Here is a 12,875-nt window from a genome sequence, read left to right on the forward strand (position 1 = left end):
GTTGAAAGTTTGGGCCTTCCGGTCCGTAAGTCACCTCCATCTCTCATTCTCTAGTTTAGTGGCTCCCCAAATGGCTATGTATCAGAATCACTTGAGGAATTTATAAAAATACAGATTTTCTGACTCAGCCCCAACAAAAAGAAGCTGACTTTCTGGATTTGGGGCCTGGGAGTCTGATTTTCATTTTTTTTTTTTTTTTTAAATATAAGTTCCCTGAGTGATTTTCATGCAGCCACCAAGGACCCGTTTACAGAAGACATTTAGGAAGCACTTCTCTGGTCCAGTGGTTCTTGAACTTGCGTGTGCATCAGAAGCACCTGGACACTTTATTAAAACACAGATTGAACCCTCAGAATTTCTGATTCCATGGGCCTAGAATGGAGGCTGAGCCTTTGCATTTCTAACAAGTTCCCAGGTGATGCTGACACTGCTGGTCCGGAGACCACAATGAGAACCCCAGCTCCAACCCAGGTTACTTGTGAGCATGTTTATTATTCATTAGCACTTCTATTATGTGGCCAAAGACTGGGCTTCAGAAAAAGGAATAAACCTCTCAGGTCAAGGGTAACACACCCGGCTGAGCGTCATGATCATCTGGGAGCTTTTTCTTTCACATTTAATTATTGGGGTGAGGCTTGGGCTCCCATCCCAGATCTACTGAGTCAGTGTCTCCAGGATGCCCTGGGAATTTGTATTGTTTTGAAGTTACCCAGAAGGTTCTGATTACAGGGACTTGAAAACATTGCCGTAGATGAGCCACACTTATGAGTTCATGAATAACTTATATTAAAAAATTGTTGTTTATCTGAAATTCCAATTTAATGGGGCATCCCATGCTCTTAAATATTTGTAAATCTGGCCCCCCTACTCACTCAGCTGCCTTTGCAGGCGTTTGTTTCCTCTGTGTGTTCTCTCTTTTGCTCAGCATAGCCCTATCTTAAATGCTCAGTGGAGCGGTGGTAAGGTAAGGAGGGCAATCCGTGAAAACAAAACGTGTGGGGTGAAGAAGAGAAAATTAAGATGTTTCCTCAAGAAAGAAAAAAAAAAAGGAAAGATCATTCATCTAGAAAGCAGAAACAAAATCAGAAAACAATACTGGCTGCTAATGGTTTTTTAACCAATTCGTCAACTACACAGACGAATAAAAATACACCCACCAAAGATGCTATTAAAATGTTCCAACTGAAGCCATATATAATTAATTTCAAACAAGCATAAGCGATAAAAACTCAAATACTTCAAGGTGCTGAGTGAAAGGCAGGATAAATCTACATCAGGCTTCAAAACGGATGCTTCCAGGTGAGTCTGGGGTTTCAGCCAGAGACGGGGAGGTAACGATGTCTGCTTCCTCCCTGTTGTACTGGAAGCTAAAGAGCCTTAGGAAGAGACTCTCCCAGCGTGTCAAGGATGAGAAGAAACAGACGGCTCGGCACCTTCCAACAGCACGTAACTACTGAGAGGCTGAATCAAAGGAGTGGAACAATCAATCAAAACGAAGAAACATGCATGGATGCATCTAAGGAAAGTGAGCTGGCAAAAACCGCTGCAGAGGCTGAGGAACCCCCATGAGCACCACGGTCCCGGTAAAGCAAGCAGCTTTCTCCCAATGCACTTCTGCCATTTCAGAGGTTAGGTGTCGGCACACTTTTCCTGTAGAAGGCAAAAGAGTAAATCTTTTAGATTTCGTAGGCCAGATGCTCTCTGCTGCATCTACTCATCCTCGGTGTTGTAGCAGGAAAGAAGCTTGTAGACAATAGGTAAACGAATAGGCACGGCTGTGTTCCAACAAAACTGTGTTCACAGAAATAGGTAGTTGCCAGAGAGTGAGCCTCTGTCTCCCCCAAATTCGTGTGTTGGAGCCTAAATCCCAGATGTGGTGGTATTTGGATGTGGGGCCTCTGGGAGCTGGCTAGGTCATGCAAGTGGAGCCTCATGAACGCCATTAGTACCCTTATGCTCACTCTCTGCACTCTGCCCTGAGAGGATATGAGAAAACCACAGTCTGCAAACCTGGAAGAGAGCTCTCCCCAGACAGTAGATCTGCTGGCACCTTGATCTTGCATTTCGCAGCCTCCAGAACTGTGAGGATGACATGTTTTAGTTTAAGCCACCTGGTCAACAGCCTATTTGCTACGGCAGACTGAGAGCGGTGAGATGTATTTGTCCCATGGCCCACAGTTTGCCAACCCCCATCATAGATGAGCCCGCGTGGCTCATGCAAGGACAGCATCATTAGTGGATTCTACGGAGCACTCAGGATTCTAATGGTAGATGCTCAATTAAAAAAAAACAAACACTTCATTAGCTCCTCACTATACATACAAGGGCAGAGTGTTTAAAGGTCACCCCAAAGTGTAAAGGCAGGAAATTAGGATTCTAGAAACAGAAGTTGTTCATCTGAAATTCTGGGACTGTGTTATAAGAAGGAAAGAGAAGACAAGGGGACCAAACATTTTAGCATGTGTTTAGAAAGGTTCTCTTAGTGGCCCTGACATTCAGAGACAAGTTGACTGGGAGAGGGACACTAGTGCCAGTTTCTCTGTCTTTAAGCTGCTACTTTTGAGAGTCCATTACATGATAAGGTGTCATCTTCCTTGATCAGGGAGGTTTCCTCACCTTCTCAACTCACTAATTTTGCATTTAGCATCCTAAGAAGGGTCCTTCACCCAAAAGAAAAAACTATGTCACAATGGCATAGAATTTTATACTTTAAGCTAGAATATATCACCTGTGGTGCATGGACACATAACTTCGATTAGCCTCCCTTATGACACTGGTTAATGTTTCATCTGAGATCGCCACATCGGCCAAGAAACACATAAGCATGCATTTTACATTGTTAATTTAACAGTTTTATTTCCCCCCACAATAGCAAATGGGTTTCATATTAGTTCCACTGGAAGTTTTCTTCTTGTAGTTGCCCTTCTCATTGACTACACCGTTGGCGGGGAAATTGCTTTCTTATTGGAGAAGGGTTATATTTCATAGAGATGCTCTGAGCTAATCACAGAAAAGAGAGGGTCTGATCCAGCAGCCCCTGAAGGAGTTGATCAGTCAAGGAGTCCTTTCTGCTCCAGGCCTGGTCAGGTGGGGACAATACAGGCTACTGAACCTGCCCGTAGTAGATGCTGGCAAGACTCTCCTTGCAGAAGTGACTAAATGCAGCCCCTTTGATCAAGAAATATAAAATCCACAACATCCCTCAGTCCCTGCCAAGTCCCCTTCCTCAGTGGCCTCGTGCAGGAGCATTTCAGCTAAGCACCTGGCTTCTGCTTTGGGGTCCGATGAGCATTCTTCACCAAGTGCAAGATGGGTCTTCACTCCAAAGTTCACTGTTTACACAGTTGTTGGCTTGTGCTTTAGAGGGCTGGTCTCTGCCTCGCCCAGGAATGGTGGTATCACATCAACAGCAGCATGAAGGCCCAGGCCAGCACTGGTAGGTGGAGTGCAGGGGCACGGCTGCCAGACGTCCTCTGAGCATGCATCACAACAAAGACCGCATTCGTGTGGTTGGTGGGTAACTCAACATTGCAGATCATCCCTTCACAGCAAGACCTACACTCCTGTTACCAAAGGAAGAGGAGAAGGAAAGAGCAAGTGAATAAAGGGAAGAAGAGGGAAGGGTCAAATGAAGAAAAACAAAAGCCTTCTTCAGCTCTGAGGACAGAATTATTTTTTTATCTTTTATGAGTATATAAATTTTTATTTCAATTTAAAATTTTTCTAAAATATAATGGCATACAAGAGAAAAATGCTGTCTTATTTTTTAAATGTTTGAGACTTAATAAACATTATGAATTTGAAAATGTACCTTTTTCCTATCAAATTGACAAAGATTTCCAAAATGTACATGAGCCTGGGTCCATGACGTTGTAGTAATTTTGATATTCTCAAACACTGCTACTGGGAATATAATTGCTTCAGTTTTTCTGGGGAGTAATTTGGCAATCTTTATCAAGAGCTTCAAGATTATTTATATAAATCAATCCAGTAATATGCACCAAAGTCACAAAGATTATGTGGGGCTTTTTTTAGAATAGAGAAATATTAAAAGCTGCCTAGTATTTTTAATACGGAATTAGATAAACAAATTATAGTACAAACACATATTTTAATATTATGTAGCCATTAAGAATATTTCTGAAGAATAGTTAATAGGTAAGTTTTCTTTATAAGTATTTTTATTTTATATTGGAGTATATAGTTGATGTGTTAGTTTCAGGTGTCCAGCACCTAAACAGTTAGACATGTATCTATTCTTTTTCAAATTCTTTTCCCATATAAGTTATTGCAGAATATTGAGCAGAGTTCCCTGTGCTATACAGTAGGTCCTTGCTGTTTATCTATTTAAAATATAGTGGCGTGTAAATATCAACCCCAAACTCCCAATTTATCCCTGCTGGTTATCTATTTAAAATATAGTAGCGTGTAAATATCAACCCCAAACTCCCAATTTATCCCTCTTCCCCACCTTTCCCCTTTGGTAACCATAAGTTTGTTTTCAAAGTCTGTGAGTCTGTTTCTGTTTTGTAAATAAGTTCATTTGTATCATCTCTTTTTTTTAAAGATTCAGCATATAAGTGATATCATATATTTATCATACTAAGTCAGAAAGAGAAAGACAATCTCCAGGTCATCCGTGTTGCTGCAAATGGCATTATTTCATTCTTTTAACGGCTGAGTAATATTCCATTGTATATATGTACCACATCTTCTTTATCCATTCATCTCTCAATGGACATTTAGGTTACTTCCATGTCTTGGCTATTGTAGGTTATATGCCCAGGAGTGGGATTGCTGGGTCATATGGTAGTTCTATTTTTAGTTTTTTAAGGAACCTCCATACTGTTCTCCATAGCAGCTGTACCAATTTACATTCCCACCAACAGTGTAGGAGGTTCCTGTTTTCTCCACACCTTCTCCAGCATTTATTGTTTGTAGACTTTTTGATGATGGCCATTCTAACGTGTGAGGTGATATCTCGTTATAGTTTTGATTTGCATTTCTCTAATAATTAGTGGTGTTGAGCCTTTTCATGTGCCTCTAGGCCATCTGTATGTCTTCTTTTTTTTTAATTTTATTTTATTTTTTTATTTTTTTTAAACATCTTTATTGGAGTATAATTGCTTTACAATGGTATGTCAGTTTCAGCTTCACAACAAAATGAATCAGTTATATATATACATATGTTCCCATATCTCTTCCCGCTTGCATCTCCCTCCCTCCCACCCTCCCTATCCCACCCCTCCAGGCGGTCACAAAGCACCGAGCTGATCTCCCTGTGCTATGCAGCTGCTTCCCACTAGCTATCTACCTTACGTTTGGTAGTGTATATATGTCCATGCCTCTCTCTTGCTTTGTCACCGTTTACCCTTCCCCCTCCCCATAGCCTCTAGTCCATTCTCTAGTAAGTCTGTGTCTTTATTCCTGTTTCACCCCTAGGTTTTTCATGACATTTTTTTTTTCTTAAATTCCATATATATGTGTTAGCATATGGTATTTGTCTCTCTCTTTCTGACTTACTTCACTCTGTATGACAGACTCTAGGTCTATCCACCTCATTACAAATACCTCAATTTCGTTTCTTTTTATGGCTGAGTAATATTCCATTGTATATATGTGCCACATCTTCTTTATCCATTCATCCGATGATGGACATGTAGGTTGTTTCCATCTCTGGGCTATTGTAAATAGAGCTGCAATGAACATTTTGGTACATGACTCTTTTTGAATTCTGGTTTTCTCAGGGTATATGCCCAATAGTGGGACTGCTGGGTCATATGGTAGTTCTATTTGTAGTTTTTTAAGGAACCTCCATACTGTTCTCCACAGTGGCTGTATCAATTTACATTCCCACCAACAGTGTAAGAGGGTTCCCTTTTCTCCACACCCTCTCCAGCATTTATTGTTTCTAGATCTTTTGATGATGGCCATTCTGACTGGTGTGAGATGATATCTCATTGTAGTTTTGATTTGCATTTCTCTAATGATTAGTGATGTTGAGCATTCTTTCATGTGTTTGTTGGCACTCCGTATATCTTCTTTGGAGAAATGTCTATTTAGGTCTTCTGCCCATTTTTGGATTGGGTTGTTTGTTTTGTTGTTATTAAGCTGCATGAGCTGCTTATAAATTTTGGAGATTAATCCTTTGTCAGTTGCTTCATTTGCAAATATTTTCTCCCATTCTGAGGGTTGTCTTTTGGTCTTGTTTATGGTTTCCTTTCCTGTGCAAAAGCTTTGAAGTTTCATTAGGTCCCATTTGTTTACTATTGTTTTTATTTCCATTTCTCTAGGAGGTGGGTCAAAAAGGACCTTGCTGTGATTTATGTCATAGAGTGTCCTGCCTATGTTTTCCTCTAAGAGTTTGATAGTTTCTGGCCTTACATTTAGGTCTTTAATCCATTTTGAGCTTATTTTTGTGTATGGTGTTAGGGAGTGATCTAATCTCATACTTTTACATGTAGCTGTCCAGTTTTCCCAGCACCACTTATTGAAGAGGCTGTCCTTTTTCCACTGTACATTCCTGCCTCCTTCATCAAAGATAAGGTGACCATATGTGCGTGGGTTTATCTCTGGACTTTCTATCCTGTTCCATTGATCTATCTTTCTGTTTTTGTGCCAGTACCATACTGTCTTGATTACTGTAGCTTTGTAGTATAGTCTGAAGTCAGGAAGCCTGATTCCTCCAGCTCCGTTTTTCGTTCTCAAGATTGCTTTGGCTATTCGGGGTCTTTTGTGTTTCCATACAAATTGTGAAATTTTTTTTTTCTAGTTCTGTGAAAAATGCCATTCGTAGTTTGAAAGGGATTGCATTGAATCTGTAGATTGCTTTGGGTAGTAGAGTCATTTTCACAACGTTGATTCTTCCAATCCAAGAACATGGTATATCTCTCCATCTATTTGTATCATCTTTAATTTCTTTCATCAGTGTCTTATAATTTTCTGCATACAGGTCTTTTGTCTCCTTAGGTAGGTTTATTCCTAGGTATTTTATTCTTTTTGTTGCAATGGTAAATGGGAGTGTTTTCTTGATTTCACTTTCAGATTTTTCATCCTTAGTGTATAGGAATGCAAGACATTTCTGTGCATTAATTTTGTATCCTGCTACTTTATCAAATTCATTGATTAGCTCTAGTAGTTTTCTGGTAGCATCTTTAGGATTTTGTATGTATAGTATCATGTCATCTGCAAAGAGTGACAGCTTTACTTCTTCTTTTCCGATTTGGATTCCTTTTATTTCCTTTTCTTCTCTGATTGCTGTGGCTAGAACTTCCAAAACTATGTTGAATAAGAGTGGTGAGAGTGGGCAACCTTGTCTTGTTCCTGATCTTAGTGGAAATGCTTTCAGTTTTTCACCATTGAGGACGATGTTGGCTGTGGGTTTGTCATATATGGCCTTTATTATGTTGAGGAAAGTTCCCTCTATGCCTATTTTCTGCAGGGTTTTTATCATAAATGGGTGTTGAATTTTGTCAAAAGCTTTCTCTGCATCTATTGAGATGATCATATGGTTTTTCTCCTTCAATTTGTTAATATGGTGTATCACGTTGATTGATTTGCGTATATTGAAGAATCCTTGCATTCCTGGAATAAACGCCACTTGATCATGGTGTATGATCCGTTTAATGTGCTGTTGGATTCTGTTTGCTAGTATTTTGTTGAGGATTTTTGCATCTATGTTCATCAGTGATATTGGCCTGTAGTTTTCTTTCTTTGTGACATCCTTGTCTGGTTTTGGTATCAGGGTGATGGTGGCCTCGTAGAATGAGTTGGGGAGTGTTCCTCCCTCTGCTATATTTTGGAAGAGTTTGAGAAGGATAGGTGATAGCTCTTCTCTAAATGTTTGATAGAATTCGCCTGTGAAGCCATCTGGTCCTGGGCTTTTGCTTGTTGGAAGATTTTTAATCACAGTTTCAATTTCAGTGCTTGTGATTCGTCTGTTCATATTTTCTATTTCTTCCTGATTCAGTCTTGGCAGGTTGTGCCTTTCTAAGAATTTGTCCATTTCTTCCAGGTTGTCCATTTTATTGGCATAGAGTTGCTTGTAGTAATCTCTCATGATATTTTGTATTTCTGCAGTGCCAGTTGTTACTTCTCCTTTTTCATTTCTAATTCTATTGATTTGAGTCTTCTCCCTTTTTTTCTTGATGAGTCTGGCTAATGGTTTATCAATTTTGTTTATCCTTTCAAAGAACCAGCTTTTAGTTTTATTGATCTTTGCTATCATTTCCTTCATTTCTTTTTCATTTATTTCTGATCTGATTTTTATGATTTCTCTCCTTCTGCTAACTTTGGGGGTTTTTTGTTCTTCTTTCTCTAATTGCTTTAGGTGCAAGGTTAGGTTGTTTAGTTTCCTGTTTCTTAAGGTAGGATTGTATTGCTGTAATCTTCCCTCTTAGAACGCTTTTGCTGCATCCCATAGATTTTGAGTCATCGTGTCTCCATTGTCATTTGTTTCTAGGTATTTTTTGATCTCCTCTTTGATTTCTTCAGTGATCACTTTGTTATTAAGTAGTGTATTGTTTAGCCTCCATGTGTTTGTATTTTTTACAGATCTTTTCCTGTAATTGATATCTAGTCTCATAGCGTTGTGGTCGGAAAAGATACTTGATACAATTTCAATTTTCTTAAATTTACCAAGGCTTGATTTGTGACACAAGATATGATCTATCCTGGAGAATGTTCCATGAGCACTTGAGAAAAATGTGTATTCTGTTGTTTTTGGATGGAATGTCCTATAAATATCAATTAAGTCCATCTCGTTTAATGTATTATTTAAAGCTTGTGTTTCCTTATTTATTTTCATTTTGGATGATCTGTCCATTGGTGAAAGTGGGGTGTTGAAGTCCCCTACTATGAATGTGTTACTGTCGATTTCCCCTTTTATGGCTGTTAGTATTTGCCTTATGTATTGAGGTGCTCCTATGTTGGGTGCATAAATATTTACAATTGTTATATCTTCTTCTTGGATCGATCCCTTGATCATTATGTAGTGTCCTTCTTTGTCTCTTTTAATAGTCCTTATTTTAAAGTCTATTTTGTCTGATATGAGAATTGCTACTCCAGCTTTCTTTTGGTTTCCATTTGCATGAAATACCTTTTTCCATCCCCTTACTTTCAGTCTGTATGTGTCTCTAGGTCTGAAGTGGGTCTCTTGTAGACAGCATATATATGGGTCTTGTTTTTGTATCCATTCAGCCAATCTGTGTCTTTTGGTGGGAGCATTTAGTCCATTTACATTTAAAGTAATTATCGATATGTGTGTTCCCATTCCCATTTTCTTAATTGTTTTGGGTTCGTTATTGTAGGTCTTTTCCTTGTTTTGTGTTTCTTGCCTAGAGAAGTTCCTTTAGCAGTTGTTGTAGAGCTGGTTTGGTGGTGCTGAACTCTCTCAGCTTTGCTTGTCTGTAAAGGTTTTAATTTCTCCATCAAATCTGAATGAGATTCTTGCTGGGTAGAGTAATCTTGGTTGCAGGTTTTTCTCCTTCAACACTTTCAATATGTCCTGCCACTCCCTTCTGGCTTGCAGAGTTTCTGCTGAAAGATCAGCTGTTAACCTTATGGGGATTCCCTTGTGTGTTATTTGTTGTTTTTCCCTTGCTGCTTTTAATATGTTTTCTTTGTATTTAATTTTTGACAGTTTGATTAATATGTGTCTTGGCGTATTTCTCCTTGGATTTATCCTGTATGGGACTCTCTGTGCTTCCTGGACTTGATTAAATATTTCCTTTCCCATATTAGGGAAGTTTTCAACTATAATCTCTTCAAATATTTTCTCAGTCCCTTTCTCTTCTTCTTCTGGAACCCCTATAATTCGAATGTTGGTGCATTTAATGTTGTCCCAGAGGTCTCTGAGACTGTCCTCAGTTCTTTTCATTCTTTTTTCTTTGCTCTGCAGTAGTTATTTCCACTATTTTATCTTCCAGGTCACTTATCCGTTCTTCTGCCTCAGTTATTCTGCTATTGATCCCATCTAGAGTATTTTTCATTTATTGTGTTGTTCATCATTGTTTGTTTCATCTTTAGTTCTTCTAGGTCCTTGTTAACTGATTCTTGCATTTTGTCTATTCTATTTCCAAGATTTTGGATCATCTTTACTATCATTATTCTGAATTCTTTTTCAGGTAGACTGCCTATTCCTCTTCATTTGTTAGGTCTGGTGGGTTTTTATCTTGCTCCTTCATCTGCTGTGTGTTTTTCTGTCTTTTCATTTTGCTTATCTTACTGTGTTTGGGTTCTCCTTTTTGCAGGCTGAAGGTTTGTAGTTCCTGTTGTTTTTTGTGTCTGTCCCCAGTGGCTAAGGTTGGTTCAGTGGGTTGTGTAGGCTTCCTGGTGGAGGGTACTAGTGCCTGTGTTCTGGTGGATGAGGCTGGATCTTGTCTTTCTGGTGGGCAGGTCCACGTCTGGTGGTGTGTTTTGGGGTGTCTGTAGACTTATTATGATTTTGGGCAGCCTCTCTGCTAATGGGTGGGGTTGTGTTCCTGTCTTGCTAGTTGTTTGGCATAGGATGTCCAGCACTGTAGCTTGCTGGTCATTGAGTGAATTGGGTGCTGGCGTTGAGATGGAGATCTCTGGGAGATTTTCGCTGTTTGATATTATGTGCAGCTGGGAGGCCTCTTGTGGACCAGTGTCCTGAAGTTGGCTCTCCCACCTCAGAGGCACAGCACTAACTCCTGGCTGCAGCACCAAGAGCCTTTCATCCACACTGCTCCTTAATTTGGGATGATTCGTTGTCTATTCATGTATTCCACAGATGCAGGGTACATCAAGTTGATTGTGGAGCTTTAATCCGCTGCTTCTGAGGCTGCTGGGAGAGATTTCCCTTTCTCTTATTTGTTCTCACAGCTCCCAGGGGCTCAGCTTTGGATTTGGCCCCGCCTGTGCGTGTAGGTTGCTGGAGGGCGTCTGTTCTTTGCTCAGACAGGACGGGGTTAAAGGAGCTGCTGATTCGGAGGCTCTGGCTCACTCAGGCCGTGGGTAGGGAGGGTCACGGAGTGTGGGGCGGGCCAGCGTCGGCAGAGGCCGGCGGCGTGACATTGCTAGCCTGAGGCTCTCCCAGGGGAGTTGTCCCTGGATCCCGGGACCCTGGCGGGCTGCACAGGCTCCCCGGAAGGGGGTGTGGATAGTGACCTGTGTTCGCACACAGGCTTCTTGGTGGCGGCAGCAGCGGCCTTAGCGTCTCATGTCTGTCTCTGGGCTCCGCACTTTTAGCCGCGGCTCGCGCCCGTCTCTGGAGCTCTCTTAAGCAGCGTTCTTAATCCCCTCTCCTCGTGCACCAGGAAACAAAGAGGGAAGAAAAAGTCTCTTGCCTCTTTGGCAGGTCCAGACTTTTCCCCGGACTCCTTCCTGGCTAGTCGCGGTGCACTAACGCCCTGCAGGCTGTGTTCAGGCCGCCAGCCCCAGTCCTCTCCCTGCGCTCCGACTGAAGCCGGAGGCTCAGCTCCCAGTCCCGCCTGCCCCGGCGGGCGAACAGACAAGCCTCTTGGCTGGTGAGTGCCGGTCGGCCCCAATCCTCTGCGCTGGAATCTCTCTGCTTTGCCCTCCGCACCCCTGTTGCTGTGCTCTCCTCCGCGGCTCCCCCACTCCGCCACCCGCAGTCTCCGCCCGCGAAGGGGCTTCCTAGTGTGTGGACACTTTTCCTCCTTCACAGCTCCCTCCCGCCGGTGCAGGACCCGTCCCTATCCTTTTGTCTCTGTTTATTTTTTTCTTTTGCCCTAACCAGGTACGTGGGGGGTTGCTTGCCTTTTGGGAGGTCTGAGGTCTTCTGCCAGCGTTCAGTAGGTGCTCCGTAGGAGTTGTTCCACGCGTAGATGTATTTCTGGTGTATCTGTGGGGAGGAAGGTGATCTCCGCGTCTTACTCTTCCGCCATCTTCCCGGAAGTCCCATCTGTATGTCTTCTTTGGAGAAATGTCTATTTAGGTCTTCTGCCCATTTTTGGATTGGGTTGTTTGTTTTTTTGATATTGAGCTGCATGAGCTGCTTGTATATTTTGAAGATTAATCCCTTGTTGGTTGCTTCATTTGCAAATATTTTCTCCCATTCTGTGGGTTGTCTTTTCGTTTTGTTTATGGTTTCCTTTGCTGTGCAAAAGCTCTTGAGTTTAATTAGGTCCTTTTTTGTTTTGTTTGCTTGTTTTATTTCCATTATTCTAGGAGACGGATCAAAAAAGATATTGCTGCGATTTATGCCAGAGTGTTCTGCCTATGTTTTCCTCTAAGAGTTTTAGAGTATCAGGCCTTACATTTAGGTCTTTAAACCATTTTGAGTTTATTTTTGTGTATGGTGTTAGGGAGTGTCTAATTTCATTCTTTTACATGTAGCTGTCCAGTTTTCCCAGCACCATTTATTGAAGAGACTGTCTTTTCTCCATTGTATAGTCTTGCCTTGTTTGTCATAGATTAATTGACCATAGGTGTGTGGGTTTTCTATTTCTATTCTGTTTTCTCTGGGCTTTCTATCCTGTTCCATGGATCTATATTTCTGTTTTTGTGCCAGTACCATTACTGTTTTGGTTACTGTAGCTCTTTGTAAGTGGTACAGTCTGAAGTCAGGGAGCCTGATTCCTCCAACTCAGTTTTTCTTTCTCAGGATTGCTTTGGCTATTTGGGGTCTTTTGTTTCTCCATATAAATTTTAAAACTTTTTGTTTTAGTTCTCTGAAAAATGCCACTGGTAATTCGATAGAGATTGCATTGAATCTGTAGATTGCTTTGGGTAGTATAGTCATTTTGACAACATTGATTCTTCCATTTCAAGAATATGGTATATCTCTCCATTTGTTTGTGTCACCTTTGATGTCTTTCATCAGCATCATAGTTTTCTGAGTACAGGTCTTTTGTCTCCTTAGGTAGGTTTATTCCTAGGTATTTTGTTCT

The 12,875-nt window shown here is 41.1% G+C and overlaps 1 protein-coding gene and 1 long non-coding RNA gene across 4 annotated transcripts in view; one reads left to right on the forward strand and one right to left on the reverse strand.

Annotated features, from left to right (window-relative positions):
• The window catches only part of LOC137226663 (uncharacterized), a 230,345-nt gene that overhangs the window by 181,555 nt on the left and 35,915 nt on the right, over positions 1 to 12,875 (forward strand). The window lies entirely within an intron of this gene.
• Positions 2,847 to 12,875, reverse strand: part of LYPD6B (LY6/PLAUR domain containing 6B) — a 232,646-nt gene continuing 222,617 nt past the window's right edge. For both annotated transcript variants that reach the window (XM_067741989.1, XM_067741990.1), the window contains exon 6: positions 2,847 to 3,563. In XM_067741989.1, coding sequence (XP_067598090.1) covers positions 3,399 to 3,563 — 165 coding nt within the window. In that variant the 3' untranslated portion in view covers positions 2,847 to 3,398. The remainder of the gene's footprint in view (positions 3,564 to 12,875) is intronic.

Source organism: Pseudorca crassidens, chromosome 6, assembly GCF_039906515.1.
Source record: "Pseudorca crassidens isolate mPseCra1 chromosome 6, mPseCra1.hap1, whole genome shotgun sequence".
NCBI lineage: Eukaryota > Metazoa > Chordata > Mammalia > Artiodactyla > Delphinidae > Pseudorca > Pseudorca crassidens.